This window comes from Geotrypetes seraphini, chromosome 6 (genome assembly GCF_902459505.1).
Source record: "Geotrypetes seraphini chromosome 6, aGeoSer1.1, whole genome shotgun sequence".
Classification (NCBI taxonomy): domain Eukaryota; kingdom Metazoa; phylum Chordata; class Amphibia; order Gymnophiona; family Dermophiidae; genus Geotrypetes; species Geotrypetes seraphini.
Genome location: NC_047089.1, coordinates 51331744 through 51349078, shown reverse-complemented (window position 1 = coordinate 51349078; position 17335 = coordinate 51331744). Strand labels below are relative to the sequence as shown.

The 17335-nt window shown below is 42.7% G+C and overlaps 1 protein-coding gene and 1 long non-coding RNA gene across 10 annotated transcripts in view; one reads left to right on the top strand and one right to left on the bottom strand.

The window, feature by feature from the left end:
- Window positions 1–17335, bottom strand: part of BRCA2 (BRCA2 DNA repair associated) — a 105407-nt gene that overhangs the window by 64950 nt on the left and 23122 nt on the right. For 7 of the 9 annotated variants that reach the window (XM_033948447.1, XM_033948450.1, XM_033948452.1 and 4 more), the window contains one exon: window positions 10201–11358. In XM_033948447.1, the coding sequence (XP_033804338.1) occupies window positions 10201–11358 (1158 nt within the window). The remainder of the gene's footprint in view (window positions 1–10200; window positions 11359–17335) is intronic. The other 2 variants (XM_033948454.1, XM_033948455.1) reach the window with 2 other exon arrangements.
- Window positions 12860–17335, top strand: part of LOC117362285 — a 35468-nt gene continuing 30992 nt past the window's right edge. The window contains exon 1 of the long non-coding RNA XR_004539862.1: window positions 12860–12899. This is a non-coding gene — a long non-coding RNA (uncharacterized LOC117362285). The remainder of the gene's footprint in view (window positions 12900–17335) is intronic.

Below are 17335 nucleotides of genomic sequence, written 5' to 3'. Positions count from 1 at the left end.
AATGAATATGCATTGAAAGCAGTGCATGCACATAGGATCTCATGCATATTCATTGGGGAAATCCTGAAAACCCGACTGGATTATGGCCCTCAAGGAGGGACTTTGAGACCCCTGATCTAAAGTATACAGACCTTAGGTTTAGGATTATATGCTTCTTTGTTTGGAGAAGGGATGGGAGCTAGTTTCAGAGCTACTGTTCCACCCATATCAGTTACTTTTTATTTTATAGACTCTAGGGGGCAGATGCTTGCTTTTTTTTTTTAACAGCTTTACCCAGTTAGATAAGTTATCATACTTGAGAGATCTCAATGCTATCCTCAGGGGCTCAGACTCCATGGAAAGAGCAAGGCCTGCTCCAAGCAAGGTTTACTTGCAGGGAACAAGAGAAAAGGGACTGGAGATGCGAGTGGAACAATTTTTCTGTTCTACTGTCTTGTCCTTGAGTAAATAGACAACAGACAGTATGCATGGAAAAAGGGGCATGTGAAGATGGGGTGGGTGAAAGAAGGGAGGGCTGAAGTGGACACAGCCTACTCTCTGTGATCCTAGTACTGTGAGCTTATAGTGAGTAGAAGACAGAAGAATCCTCAGAGCATGTCAGTGAATTTTGAGCAATTCATTAGGATGGTGGGTGCAGGAAAGGGAAAAGAAAAGAGAGAACGAATGGGTCTGGAAATGTGGACTAGAAGGGTAGGATGGGAACAAAGTCAATGCACACCTCTTCTCCTTGCTAATCCAATACCAGTCTTAGGATGACCACAGCTCAAAAAGTTTCCAGGTAAGCAAATGATCTATTTAACCCCTTCTACTCTTAACGATGGTTCTCCCTATATCAGGGGTAGGCAATTCCAGTCCTCAAGAGCCACAGGCAGGCCAGGTTTTCAGGATATCCACAATAAACATGCATGAGAAAGATTTGCATCTTAAGGAGGCAGTGCATGCAAATCCATCTCACATATATTCATTGTGGATATCCTGAAAACCTGACCTGCCTGTGGTTCTCGAGGACTGGAATTGCCCACCCCTGTTCTATAGTAATCATGGCTTCACCTGGTTCCAAATACTGCTTCTTTGCTATCTTCAAGAGCAAATGGCAGTCCTTAGGCATGTGAACAACCAGCTGTCTCCTCTTTGCATGACTGAAACAGCTGCCCATGAGTGGTTTCCTATTCTGCCTATTAAAAATTCACTCCCAGCTTTCCCTGCACATACTACTAATGCAGCTGGGATTTCTGCATACAGGAAAAAAAAAGGTACTGTATAGTGTTGCACAGGGACAGACATCAAACTTGTCCCCGCTGGAAATCAAATCCATCACCGCAAATAATCTCTTCCGTCCACATAAACTTAAAACGTAATTATTTCATTTAATTATGCTACTGAATTAAAGGTTCTGATAGAGACCCATTTACAAATAAGCAAAAACACTTTATTCATTTGGAAATATTAATTGGGAAGAATACAAACTTTGTAAACAGGTCTCTATAAGCACCTCTAATGTAAATATAAAATATAAATACTCTAGCTGATGAGAACCCTCAAGCTATGTCAGCTGAGGATTTCCTCTAAAGGTGATAGAGGGTCCCTTTTGCCAAGCTTGGCAGGCAGAAGCAGCGTCCCCAAGTCACAGATGCTGGGACCTCAGGGATGCTTCCAGTGACTGCTACACTTTGTAGAGGGGAGGTCTGACCACCTTTGGAAGAGGTCCTCAGCAGGCGGTGGAATGGGCTCCTCACCAGTCACATACATTTCCCAAAGCTAACATATTTCAGTCAATAAATTCCTTTTTAACCCCCCCACAAAAAAACCCTTTGTTGTCTGGAGATTTATTTTTCCATCAAGTTGGATCCAGTTTCTCTTTTTTCCACTTTCCTATCTTCTGCAAATTCTTCAAGTAGCTGCTGTCCATTGTTCCTCCTACCATGGTCCAGCATTTATCTCTTCCCTCCCTCCCACTGTACAGCATCCTCGCTCCCTTGTATCCTGGATCATTTTCCCTCTTTTCCCCCTTCCCTCTCCTGCACAGCATTTCTTCCTCTCTCCTCCACCCATATGTGCAATATATGTTCCTCTCTCTCACACTGTCCACCATCTCTCTTTCTCTCATTCCCTCCCTTGCTGCAAAGGGAGTGGGGAAAGAGAAAGAGAGGGATCCAGGGTGTTTCTCCCACCCTCTCTACTACCACATCCAACATTTCTCTCTCTCTCATCCCCTGGACCACGTGCAGCATCTTTTGTCCTTGCCCACCAATCCCTTGCCCAACATTTCTCCTTCTCTCACCCCTCTCCAGCACCATGCCCCATCTCTCCATCCATTCCCTCCACCACCATGTCCAACATTCCTCCCTCTTACATGTTTCAATTTGTCCCACTGTTCCCTCTCCAACACCATATCCAATATTTCTCCCTCTCATCTTTCTCTTTCCCATGCGTCTCTACCTCACTCCTCTCCCTCCCAATGCCCAACAATTCTCCTTTTTCCAAGTTTATTAAAATGTACTACCCCACTTCTAAGGATTACCTAGATTTTCCCCATGTGCATTATCTCTCCTTCCCTTACTAATACACCCATGCCCAACATTAGTATTTCTATTTCTTCCCCCACCTCAACATCTCTTTCCCTCCCTCCCTCCTATGTCCTAAGTTCATGCCCCCTTCCTCTCTCCCATGTCCAAGCACACTCCCTCTCTCCCATGTCCCAAGTTCATGCCCCCTCTCTGTCCCTTTCTCTTCTGTGGCCCAAGAACTTGCGCCCCCCCTCCTATGAGTGTGTACAAGTCAGGGCTTCCAGGTGGGCCACCTCCTTCCTGCCTTACTCGCTTCTTCGCAGGGCCATGGCCAGCGATTCCTACAGGCTGCATGTAGCTGACTCAGAAGCCTTCCCTCTGATGTTGGAGGAGCGAGTATGGCTGGAGGGCAGGAAAAAGGAGGCATTAGCAAGGTAACACTCTTAAGAGCCCCTCAAGGTACCTTCATCCCCACAGACCTAGGGGAGAACCCCGTGGATTCCCTGTTGGCCCCGTACCCATGCAGCTCTCCAAGGTAATGTCTTTTTATTGTACTAACTTAATAAATTTTTCAATTAGCTTTAAGCTGACATCTTGCTAAAAAAAGAAAAATTAAGAATGACATTTTTGGACCTTTTCAAAATCCCACTCATATTTTCTCACTATTGCTGTAGATGGTATAGCTAAGGGCAGCTTATCTGAGGAACAGAGATCTATGAGAGGTGTATAAGGAGAAGGAAGATTGGAGAGATATTGAAGGGCAGCAGAATGAACACACTTGTAGGTCAGCAATAGGAGCCTGAACTGTATGCGACGGCGGATAGGGAGCCAGTGAAGTGATTTAAGGAGAGGTGTGACATGAGTGTAGCAAGATTGGTAGGAGATGAGTCATGCAACGAGTTTTGCACAGATTGCAGGTGGGTGAGGTGGCACTGTGGGAGACCAGTCAGAAGTAGATTGAAGTAATCTAAGCATAAGATTATGAGAGTGTGGACAAGGAGAGTCCGGGTAATGTGCTCAGAAAAGAAGGGGCAAATTTTGGTGATATTGTGGAGATAGAAGCAACAGGCCTTATTGTTGGATGTATGTAGAAAATGAGAGGTCAGAATTGAAGACAACTCCAAAGTTGCGACCACAGGAGACTGGAATGATGACAGTATTATTTACTGAGATGGAGAATGGAGGAGGAGGAGCAGAGGGTTTAGGAGGAAAGAGAAGCAGCTCAGTCTTGGACATGTTTAGTTTCAGAAGACATCAAGACATCCAGGAAGCAATGTCACCCAAACAGGCAGAGACTTTTTTTTGGACTTTAGGTGAAATTTCGGATGTAGAGATGTAGATCTGGGAGTCATCAGCATATAGGTGATACTGGAAGTCATGGGAGGAGATCAGGGCACCGATGAAAGAGATATATAGAGAGAGAAGAGAAGAAGTCCTAAGACAACATAAGAACATAAGAAGTGCCTCTGCTGGGTCAGACCAGAGGTCCATCGTGCCCAGCAGTCCGCTCACGCGGCGGCCCATCAGGTCGAGGACCTGTATAGTAATCCTCTATCTATACCCTTCTATCCCCCTTTCTTTCAGGAAATCAACCAACCCCTTCTTGAACCCCAATACCGTACTATGTCCTATCACACCCTCTGGAAGCGCATTCCAGGTGTCCACCATCCTCTGGGTGAAGAAGAACTTCCTAGCATTGGTTCTGAATCTGACCCCACTTAATGCCATCTTGTTCTTGTAGTTTTCGAAAGTTTGAAGAATCTGTCCCTCTCCACTTTATCTATGCCTTTCATGATCTTGTAAGTCTCTATCATGTCCCCTCTAAGTCTCCGCTTTTCCAGGGAAAAGAGTCCCAGTTTCTCTAATCTTTCAGCATATGTAAGGTTTTCCATACCTTTTATCAATCGCGTCGCCCTTTTCTGAACTCTCTCGAGTAACGCCATATCCTTCTTAAGGTATGGCGACCAATATTGGACGCAGTACAACAGATGTGGGCGGTGGCAGGTCAAAAGCGCGCTTGGACAAAGGCGCGCGCAGATAATTGAGCGCAGCGCGTAGGCGCGCGCCGCTGAAAATTACTGTTTTTAGGGCTCTGATGGGGGGCGTAGGGGGAACCCCCCCACTTTACTTAATAGAGATCGCGCCGCGTTGTGGGAGCATTGTGGGGGTTTGTAACCCCCCACATTTTACTGAAAACTTCACTTTTCCCCTGTTTTTAGGGAAAAAGTTAAGTTTACAGTAAAATGTGGAGGGTTACAACCCCCCAAACCCCCACAACGCCGGCGCGATCTCTATTAAGTAAACTGGGGGGGCTCCCCAACAAAAACCCCTGTCGGAGCCCCTAAAAACTGTAATTTTCTTCAGCACGCGCCTCCGTCTTGCGCTCAGTTGTCGGCGCGCGCCTTTGTCTTTCGCAGGGTTGTCTATGAACCGATGTGGGCGCACCATCACCCGATACAATGGCAGGATAACCTCTTTCGTTCTGGCTGTAATACCTTTCTTGATAATACCTAGCATTCTATTCGCCTTCTTAGAGGCCGCTGCGCACTGTGCCGACGGCTTCATTGTCTTGTCCACTATTACCCCCAAGTCCTTCTCTAGGGTAATTTCACTCATTACCAGCCCTCCCATCATATAGCTGTACTTCGGGTTTCTGTTTCCTACATGCAAGACTTTACATTTCTCTACATTAAACTTCATCTGCCATCTCGTCACCCACAATTCTAGTTTGTTCAGGTCCCTTTATAAGTCTTCACAGTCCTCTTTTGTTCCTACTCCACTAAATAGTTTGGTGTTGTCTGCGAATTTTATTATTTCGCACTTCGTCCCTTTTTCTAGATCGTTTATAAATATATTGAACAGCAGCGGTCCAAGTACCGACCCCTGCGGAACACTACTCGTGACCCTCCTCCAGTCCGAGTAGTGGCCCTTCACTCCTACCCTTTGCTCTCTACCTGCCAACCAATTTTTGATCCATCTATGTACGTCTCCTTCCATCCCATGGTCCTTCAGTTTCCATAGTAGGCGTTCATGGGATATCTTGGAAATTGTCAAAGGCTTTTTGGAAATCTAAGTATACGATGTCTATGGGGTCCCCTTTGTCCATTTGTTTGTTAATTCCTTCGAAGAAGTGCAATAAGTTCATTAGGCATGATCTTCCTTTGCAGAATCCATGTTGGCTTGTTTTCATCAGTTTAGTCCTTTCTAGATGCTCATTGATGCTGTCTTTTATCAGCGCTTCCGCCATCTTCCCCGGAACTGAAGTCAAACTTACTGGTCTGTAATTCCCTGGGTCGTCTCTCGATCCTTTTTTTTAAAGATGGGCATAACATTAGCTATCTTCCAATCTTCCGGGATCATGCCTGTTTTCAGGGTTAGATTACAAACCTACTGTAGTAGTTCCGCTATTTCCTCCTTTAGTTCTTTCATAGAAACATAGAAGATGACGGCAGATAATGGCCATAGCCCATCAGGTCTGTCCACTCTACTGACCCACCCCCAAGTCTACTATCCTAGGGATCCTACTCCTGGTGACAGGTTCCCTTGGCTTAACCCTCTAAGGGATCCCACATGGGCATCCCATTTGCTCTTAAATTCTTGCACGCTGTTTGCCTCGATCACCTGCACCGGGAGCTCGTTCCAAGGATCAACCACTCTCTCGGTAAAGAAATATTTCCTGGTGTCACCATGAAATTTCCCGCCCCTGAGTTTGAGCGGATGCCCTCTTGTGGCTGAGGGTCCTTTGAGAAAGAGAATCTCTTCTTCCATCTCGATATGACCGGTAATATACTTAAACGTCTCAATCATGTCTCCTCTCTCCCTACATTCCTCGAGTGAGTACAGCCGCAAATTTTTCAGCCTTTCCTCGTACGATAGATCCTTGAGCCCCAAGACCATCCTGGTGGCCATCCATTGCACCGACTCTACTCTCAGCACATCTTTTCGGTAGTGTGGCCTCCAGAATTGCACACAGTATTCCAAATGAGGTCTCACCATGGTTCTGTATAATGGCATTATGACTTCAGGCTTCCGGCTGACGAAACTCCTGCGGATGCAACCTAACAACCGTCTTGCCTTAGATGAAGCCTTCTCCACATGATCAGCAGTTTTCATGTCTGCGCTGATGATCACTTCCAAGTCTCGTTCTGTTGAAGTTCTAGCTAAGGTCTCACCATTCAAGGTGTAAGTTCTGCACGGATTTCTTCTGCCGAGGTGCATGATCTTGCATTTCTTAGCGTTGAAGCCCAGCTGCTAGGTCGAGGACCAAAGCTCCAACAAATGTAGGTCCTGTGTCATACTATCGGGTGAATTGCCGTCTCTCACTATATTGCATAGTTTGGCATCGTCAGCGAATAACATTATCTTACCTTGAAGCCCCTGAGTTAGGGCCCCTATGAATATGTTGAAAAGGAGCGGGCCCAAGACTGAGCCTTGCGGTACTCCACTGGTCACCTCCGATGTTTTAGAGAGGGTACCGTTAACTACCACCCTCTGAAGTCTGCCACTCAGTCTTTGACCCATGTAGTTAGTGTTTCTCCCAGCCCCAATGATTTCATCTTGCTCAACAGCCTGTGATGCGGGACACTATCGAAAGCTTTGCTGAAATTTAGGTATACGACGTCCACGGATTCTCTCAAGTCTAGCTGTTTTGTTACCCAGTCAAAGAAGCTGATGAGATTGGATTGGCAGGACCTACCCTTGGTGAATCCGTGTTGACTGGGATCCCGTAGATTCTCCTCATCCAAAATTGCATCTAATTTACGTTTGATTAGTGTTTCCATGAGTTTGCATACTATTGATGCGAGACTCACCGGTCTGTAGGTCTAGGGTGGATTCCGTCCGGGCCCGGAGATTTGTCAGTTTTTAATCTATCTGTCTGTTTGTGTATGTCTTCAAGGCTTACCTCCATGGATATTAATTTTCCCGCTTGTTCTCCTTTGAAGATTTTTTTTCAGGTTCTGGCACATTGGATGTGTCCTCTTTTGTAAATACTGACGAAAAGAACATGTTTAGTCTATCCGCCACTTCTTTTTCCTCCTTCACCACTCCTTTCCTATCTCCGTCATCCAGCGGTCCCACCTCCTCCCTTGCCGGCTGCTTTCCTTTAACATATCTGAAGAACCTGGCTAGCCTTTCTTCATACTCTTTTTTTGCTCTTCTAACCACGCGGTGACATTCTTTTTGATGCTTCCTGTGCTCTTTCCAGTTTTCCCCGGTTTTGTCCTTTTTCCATTTCCGGAATGAATGTTTCTTGTCTCCTATCGCTTTCTTCACTTCTTTAGTTATCCACGCTAGGTCTTTTGTTCGGTTCTTTTTACATCCTTTTCTAAATCTGGGGATATACAGATTTTGCGCTTTGCTCACTGTGTCCTTAAATAAGGACCAGGCTTGCTCTACAGTCTGCGATTTCTTTGAGCTGTTCCTAAGTTTCTTTCTTACCATTACTCTCATTGCTTCGTAGTTTCCTTTCTTGAAGTTAAAAGTTGTCGCTGTGGTTCTTTTCCCCTTCGATATTCCTACTTCAACTTTGAACTTGATCATGTTGTGATCGCTATTTCCCAACGGTCCCACTATTTCCACTTCCTTTGCAAGTCCTCTTAGCCCATTGAGGATTAGGTCCAGAGTAGAATTCCCTCTCGTCGGTTTTCTGACAAGCTGCTCCATGAAGTCCTGTATAGCCTCCAGGAATCCGGTCTCCCTAGCGCATTTTGAGTTTCCAAGACTCCAGTCTATCCCGGGATAGTTGAAGTCTCCCATAACAATCATGTTACTGCTTTTGCATTCTCGCCTCATCTCGACTTTCATTTCTTCATCGTTTGCTTTGGTTTGCCCAGGTGGACGATAGTACAGGCCCATCTTTATCTCGGGTCCATTCCTTCCTGTTATTTTCACCCATAGTGATTCCAATTTGTTGGTTGTCGCCATTGTGTCCACTTTAGTTGAGTGTATGCTTTCCTTTATGTATAGGGCTATTCCTCCTCTTTTCTGACCTGACCTGTCTTCGTGATAGTTTGTACCCTGGCAGTGCTATTTCCCATTTGTTCTCTTCATTCCACCATGTTTCAGAGACCCCAATGATGTCTAGGTTCTGTTTTTTGGAAATGACTTCTAATTCTCCCATTTTGTTCCTTAGGCTCCTTGCATTAGTGTACATGCAATTTAAGTCCTGGTATTTTGTTGTCCTCATTTTCTTTTCTTGTGCTACATTCTTCTTATCATCCTCTTCTTGAACTGTCAACTCTTGGTTTTTGTCCGTTGTGTCTTCTCCCTGTGCTACATTCTCCTTATCATCTTCTTGATCTGTCAACTCTTGTTTTTTGCCCATTGTGTCTTCCCAGCATTTTTCCTACTCAGTATCTTCTCGGGATACCTTCTTCCGAATCATCGACACTTGGTACCCTGGGATACGCCAACCGCTAGTGGGTTAGCAGCAGAAGAGGACCTACCAACACATACACTAAAGGTGCAATGGGAGAGATAGAAGACAAACCAGGAAAGGACAGATTTGCGGACAGGACTAACTCCATATACCACTGTCCTGGGAGCTCAGTCAAGTTCAACCACAGACTAGCCCTCCTCCCCCACTCAAAATAATTCATGAGCCTACTGCACTAATCCAGTATATGCCATCATCTGTTGGAAACTAAGAATACTCTGGCAAGTTCCAGAGCTGCACCACTCCTTATAGCAGCAATGTTATCTGGCAGGATAAGGAAATTCAGATTTTAAAGGTTGTAAACACACAATGGGCAAATAATTTTTGGTACGAAGAAAGGTTTAGAAGAAAGTCATGATACAAGGCTGAAGAGCAAAAGATTTATAGAATACATAATGAACACATGAACGAGCTCTCTCAAATATAGGCAGTAGAAGAAACTCAGTGCTAAATGTACTGAAAAGCCTGCCATGTGTGCCTCAACACCTGAAAAGCCTGCCATGTGTGCCTCAACAGCATTAATAGTCCCTTTACCAAAAACATACATTAATAGTATTAGCATGTACTGACAGTAATAACTTATCTAGCCTGAGACAAGTACAGAGGATCCTTTGTTGCAGTGAAACTGCAAGGTTGAAGGTGGAAACTGGGTTGGGTTTGATATTTTATAATGAAGGGTATAAAATACATTAGATGGCTTCCATGGTAGTTATCTGCCATCATATTCTGTTGCTATTAAACATTTGATGCTACTGTGCATTGAGCACAAACTATACACCAAGTTTATAGTCTCATGCTTCAATTAGCATATTTACTTTATATGATAGCAATTTATTACATTCTGCAATTCTAGTGCAATGAATACCTTCTAAATTTACTGATAAGCATTTTAAATATGCTTTCCCAGTATAAACAGCTATTGAGGCTTAGCTATTCTATAAGTTCATAGTCGTTTGAAATCTTTGATAAACAAAGCTTTGGAATGATCTTCTAACTGCACTAAGAAAAGTTTCTTATTATATCTTTAGAAAATAGTTAAAAGCTTTTTATTTTTAATGATTATTAAATGAATAATTTTGTTTAGACACAATATTTTTAAATTGTTGTTATCCGCCTAAAATCTATTATGAGAATAGTGCAGAATATAAATAGTGCGTAATATAAATAAGAATAGAATAGAATTTGAAATAGGAAATTATATGTGAATATTAAAAAAACAAACAAAAAACCCAACCCCCCCACACCACAGTAAATTACCTTGACCACAGTTCTTTACATCAGGAATGTTTGTAGAATAAGATGTACATCTTGAATGTGACAGTGCACAATAAGTAGAGGGCCACAGACCCTTGGAATTGTTTCCTTTATGAAGACTAGAAGAGTCATCTACACAATAAATAAATCTTTTAGGCTGTTTTTTGAAACTAAATAGCATGTCCTTTCCTTTCAGACTTGATCCTGCAGTGTTTTTAGCTTTTCTTGGCCATGTTACTCCATGGACATCATTATTGCATGAAAGTGGGACAGAATCACTATATATAGTGTAGCTCCCTGAGATTTTGCTGTTCTCCAAGGTATTAAAACCATGTTCATGGACATAGGTTTTTTTCAAACATTTATTAGCACTGCCCACATAATTCTTGTCTAAACTCATTTTGGACATTTGTTTTTTCATAGGTGTGGAATTTTGATGATCCAAACACAATGTCACATTTTTTAGTAGCTCAGATTTTGTTTCATTCTCAGTTTCTGAAATCTCAATTTCTGAAGTGTTTATGTTTAATATTTTTATCAATTCTGCTGAACCAGATTCTACTTTACTAAACACTTCCAAAGTACTTATATTAGGACAGTCTTTCGTTGTAACTACAATTTTTTCTGTTTTCCTGCTATACACATTGATTGATGAAGAAGGAATACATTTGAACATTTCCTCTGCCTGAGTTATGTCCAAACAAGACAGGTTTAGTTGCGACCATTCCGAGGTTAAAGAAGTTTGTATAAGTTCCCTGTCAGTTTTGTTTTCTGTGACCTCATGTTGTATAACATTTTCTGTAGCATTTTCTTGTGATAAACTTTTACCAGAAGGATCCAATTGTGATTTCATCTTGTTGGAACATACATCTTTGTTACCTTGCTCTGACACACTGAAAGGTTCTTGAGATGCTTTATCATCACTGTCTTTTCTAACTTTGCTAGCATTTTTCACTTCTCTTAAACTTGCAGGATTACCACTAGTGAAAAACTGTGAAAGATCCTCATCTCCTTCTAATACATCTGATATGATCTGATGCACATCACCATCATCCACGGCATTTGGTATGTTCTTCTTCCAGGCCAAGCTAGTTGCACAGGATAATCCATTCTCAAAGAGATCTAAATCACAAGAGACCCCCTCTTCATTGTTCTCCAGCTCTATTATGAAAGAATAAAAACCATGTTACAGAAAAGAAAAATTCAAAGCACTAAAATATTACTTGATGCTATCATTGAGCATGAACCATTTAATTTCTTTGATCTAAACTGATCTAATTTTATACCATGTTTTATATAAGAATCTGTATATGAGATAAAACAGATAACATATTAGCAACTTAGAGGCAGACACCACTTGCATAAATAAGAACCTATCACAATTTAAGATATTTATTCTGATTCTGTAGGAATACACAAAAATCCAACAACTAGCAATTTTGGCCAAGATGGACACAAAGGAAAATAGGACCAATGCAATATTTAGGAAATGGATGTTAATGCACTATGTATGAAATTTGACCTACATACCTTCCATTTGCATATGCTAAATGTTTTATACCTAAATGTTATGTGAAAAACTGTGAAAGAATATAAAAGTGGATTTCAGTCTACATTTAAAATAATCTTAAGATTTTTGCTGAGCACTAGTTTGTTAGGCAAGTAGCAAAACAGAAATAACAAAAAACAAACATGTATATTTAAGCTATATGAAGTCAAGGAGACCAGGTCAGATAACATAATATCTACTAGGGGTTTGTGGTACACCACAAGTGTGTGAAGGGGGGGCATAATTTTATAGAGTTTTATCTACATAAGGAACCTATATAATTATTTTTATTTATGTCTTAAACCACATTTGCTACACTATCTTCACTCTACCATGACAATGCAAAATCTACAAATTGCTCCTATATACTTTTCCATGAGAAGCAGATATTTTCTAGATCAATTACCAAACAGTGTCTTATTAACAGTGACATTCTCTCTGTGCCTTAATAAACTTGGTATCTAATGTAGCCTTTGTTTGTCTTATTCCCCCCCAATCTTCCCACAGTGGGTATCTTATTTAAACTCATAAGCCTCCCCTGGTTGCCCTTATTAGTCATGATACTCCCCCTGTAGAATCTAATTTTCCCGCCAAATAGGCATTTCTTATTAGGCTCCCATGTTTCCCTAAACTGATTTAATTTATGCTTTTGCTGTGCTGAAATCATGCACTTAACATATGTCAAGGAGCTTACTGACCAGTACCCTCCTTCCCACGATATTTGATCTTATCCTCTAAAGATCAGGAGTCAATTGAGGCTATTAATAGAATCTCCAGGGTCTATGGAATATGATTTTATAACTATATCTAGGTTAATAGGGCAGAATGGTGCCTATTTTATAAGGACAGAGATACTTATGTACCATTGAAAAATATTAGTACAAATCCTGTGCATCCGAGACAGGGCTTCAATCCTGCGCTCACTCACTGTAGCTCGGCTGCTGGCTCCGTTCCCTGCTGCTGGCTCTGCTCCATGCAAAACATTGGCTGCCTCCTCTCCCGGCCACACTGCGAGAGCAGGAGCTCTGGCTGAGTGTGTGTCTGTGGGCAGCACCTCCTCTCCCTGCCCCTCCCCGGGCTCCACCTCCGTTCTGCTCACGCTGCTCTGGACCACACTATGCGCCTCTTTTGGGTGCTGTTGGACAAGGAGGAGGTAAAAGGAAGGGAGAAAGGGCTACTTCTGGATGGGGGAGCAAGGAAGTGGGTGCTGCTGGACACGGGGGAGGTAAAAGGAAGTGAGAAGGGCTAATGCTGGACAGGGGAAGCAAGGAAGGGGTGTTGCTGGACAGGGGGGAGGTAAAAGAAAGGGAATAGGGCTATTGCTGGACAGGGGGAGTAGGGAAGGGGTGCTGCTGGATGGGGGGGGGAGAGACAGAAAGAAAGACAGACAGACAGGAAGAAAGAAAGAAAGACAGACAGGGGGCCAGGGAGACAGAGAGAAAGAAAAAAAGGGGGCAGGGAGAGAGAAACAGACATACATACAGAAAGAAATAAAGAAAAAGAAATGCCTAAGTCTACACATCTATTCTAGCACCCGTTAATGTAACAGGCTAAAAAACTAGTATATCTATAAAGGTGCTGTACTGCATGTAAGGTGTGGCTTCTTAGGATTTTGGTTTAATTTATGTTTCTCATTTTCTTTAGCTATTATGGATTTTGGCATTTGTAGTCTGTGTGTGTTTGACTGAAGTATTCTGTTAACAAGATTTTTCTATGCAGCGTTTAGCTTTAGTTGTCTCGATAGTGGAGGGGATATTTGTGAGGTTTTGTCAATCCTTGTTCTGTATTTGTGATTTCTAAAATGACAGTTGTATAGAATATTGTTTCTTTTTATACTTTAATGGAATGATTTCAATATAAAATGATAACTATTCGAGGCTTGTGCAGATGGGATCAGACAGAGTTCGTGGAGACAGGGCAGGGACAGAGTTCATGGGGATGAGCACAAACTTTGTCATTGTGTCATTCTTTAAGTGTCACTTTCACTAATATAAATATAATATACTAGTGTTTTAGCCCATTACATTCGTTACAGTAACGGGTGCTAGAATAGCCCCACCTATAACCTGACCCTGACCCCACCCAGGCCCCGCCTCTATCATGCCCGGACCCTGCCTCCCACTGATCCCAGTCTCACCATCTCACCTTTCACCATTTCCTTTGTACCCTTTTGGCCCTCATAGATCCTCCATTGCATTTATCACCTGACAGGGTCTTTACTTACCCGAGACGGCAGCAGCAGTCCTGACGTACCAACCTTTCCTCCCTCAGTGCCCCAAAACAGCAGTGGTCCTACCATTTCCATCTCTCCCTTTTCCCCTTTCACACCCTCTACCATCTCTCTCTGACCCTGTTTCACCCCTTTTGCCATCTTTCCCTTTCCTGTCCCCCTCTGTCCTTCCCCCAAGACCATCTCTCTCTCTCCTGCCCCCTCCACACTCCCTGAAGTCTCTCTCTCCCTATCCCCTACCATTTCTCCTGGTCCCCCTAGTAGCCCCTCTGTCCTTCTTATCCATCTGTCTCTGTCTCTCTCTCCTTTCCTCACTTGAGTCCAACATCTCTCCCATGTCCCACTTCCTCCCCCGAATCCATCACCTCCTGCCTCTGCGGAGCTCTCGCAGCTCCTCCTCATCCTACTCCAGCCAGGCTTCAGCCATCTACATTGGCTCTGGGCTCGGCCGCAGCGGCCGACATCCGCCGAGAGAGAGTGAAAGAGAGATTCTTGTGTGCGCCGGGAAAGGGTGCGCGGGGGGGAGGAGGGGGCCACAACGGTGGCGAAGTTACAGTGAGGGAGGGAGGGAGTAGAAGCGCGCATGCGCACTCTTGCCCGCGGGGCCCTACAGCTCACGGAAAATGAAACACGCAGGTGGGAGTGTGCATGCGCACTTAGGGTTTTATTATCTTAGATATTACATTTTATAATCAAAGTTTCAAGTTTATTAGGTTTTTATATACCGCCGATCAAGGTTATCTAAGTGGTTTTACAATCAGCAGCGTGGGGTTTGAACCCACAACCCCAGGGTGCTGCGGCTGTAGCTTCAACCACTGCACCATACATTCAAAATTTATTCTAAACGTAAAATATATCTTGAAAAAAATGGGTTGATCAAATTATCTGTGAAATAAGAAGTGTTATAAGAAAGGTTTAGACAATTTCCTGGAGGAAAAGTCCATAGTCTGTTATTGAGAAAGACATGGGGGATCGGTAGCATGGAATGTTGCTACTCCTTGGGTTTTGGCCAGGTATGTACTAGGGACCTAGATTGGCCACCATGAGAACGGGCTATTGGGTTTGATGGACCATTGCTCTGACCCAGGAAGGCTATTCTTATGTTCTTATAATACTTGCATTACATACGATTTAACTCTATTAGGAGTCAGCGTTGGACCATGTCCACCGACTCCAGGAACCCAAAAATTATTTCAGACTCCGACTTCACAGCCCTGACTACATACTCTCAAAGAGGCAGAAATGTTACCACATACATTAAGCACATATTTTATTTATTGCATGCAAGTGTAAATCACACCACCACCCATACTCTGCCCAAAACTCTTCCTCTAAGCAGGCCTAGTGTATAGTATGCACCATCTTTCATCATGTGACCTAATTTTATAAGCGGTCTTTTCCATGCATATTTCACTATTTTATGTGCAGAAAAGATTTCTAAAGTAACCTCCATATGGAGCAAGCATAACTATTATTGTTCTACTACTGGTTTGTATTAGATTCTAGGGATGTCTGTCTATTCGTTTGAAATGACATTTTCCATGTCATTTCTTATTTTGGGGCCAATATTTGAAGTGATTTAAGTAGAGAGAATATTGTCCTGCCCACTTAAATTGCTCAGAGACAATATTCAGCGGCAATTAACTGGGCAGTACCAATGAATATTGGCTCTGAAAAGCCAACAAAGAAGTGGGCAAGTCAGAGGCAGTGCAGGGGTGTGGCACTGGAGAAGCAGCAGAAGTTACGCAGGTGCCAGCAATATTCAGAGCAGGCATCTGATCAGCTAAATGGGCCACTTTAGGACAGTTCAACGCTGTCCTAAATTCAGGCACTTAGCTATGTGGGTCTGGCTGAATATCCGCCAGGAGCCACATAAAAAAACCAAAATTTACTTAGGCCTCTAATTCTCCCCCTAACAGGCCCATTCCCCTTCCCTTGTCATGCTACTCTTATCCTTCCCCCCCTCTCGCCACTATGCAAAACATCCCATTCCTCCCCCATCTATCTGCAATCCCTAGTGGTCCAGTAGGAATAGTGGAGGCAAGAGGAAAGCCTGCTTGCTCCTGCCCCTAGCGACTGCCTTTCTAAAATGGCTGAAGCAATCTCTAGCAGCAGCCTTGCAGAACCATGAGGAGTTGTGGCAGCAGCTCTGGAAAGGCAGCTAGGGTCCACATAACTATTTTATGCAGGCATCAGCTGAATATCAGCTGGAACCTGCATAAATTCTGGCAGCCAGCACTGGAACAGTTAGTCCATGAAATTCAATGCCAGTGCGTGCACATGACCTGGCACTGAAACCTGGAGATAATTTAGCCAGCCATGGTCGGCATTTAAATAAATGTTGTTGCTGTTGTTTTTTAAACTAACACAACATTAAAAAACCTGAAAGTTGGGTTATACAATGTTTAGTATGCACTTATTGCTTCAATAGGCATTTACTGAATGCTTCAATAGGCATTCAGTAAATGCCTGTTGAAGAAGACTACATCTATAATGTATGAGAAATTATTGAAAATTTACAAATGGTTACAAGACAACAAATTAGCTCTTAATACATCTAAAACAGAGGTTATGCTATTCCCATGTAGGGAAGGGCAAAAATTAGGATCGTGCATAAACATCAATAAAATAATAATAAAGGAAGTTTCAAACTAGGAGTTATTCTGGATCAGAAATTGAATTATCACAAGCAAATAAGTTCATTGATTAGAAGCTGTTTTTATAGGCTATGGATGATTAGATTGTTATCCTCATTCCTTGACGCATCATCATTGAATATTCTAATTCACTCGCTAGTCTTATCAAAAATAGACTACTGTATAAGGGAATAACACTAAAAGAAATATGCAAATTACAAATCCTACAAAATACCGCAATAAAAATAATTACCAAAAAGAAAAAATTTGATCATGTCACTCCCCTATTAAAAGAAGCACATTGGTTACCCGTAAACTATAGAATTACGTACAAAATAGCATTACTTACACACCAAACATTAATGAATAAAGCTCCTTCATTTTTAGAAAGACTTCTAATCCCTTACGTTCCAATAAGATCTTTTAAGATCTGAGGAGAAATCTCTCCTCTCAATCTCCTCACTAAGATTCATTTACATGAGGAGGGACATGATCTTCTCTGTTACAGCACCTCAAACTTGGAACTCGCTTCCAATTTATATTAGGGAAGAAAAATCACTTAGTAAGTTCAAAGTAAGTTCTTGAAAAGCTGGCTATTTAAGGATGCTTTCTATTGAGCTGCTTGAATTCTATAAAACTCAAACACCCTATAATGGACTAAAATCCTCTAAATGAAAATTAAATGGGTAACTATTTACCATCCTATTGTTTTAACCTCTATGT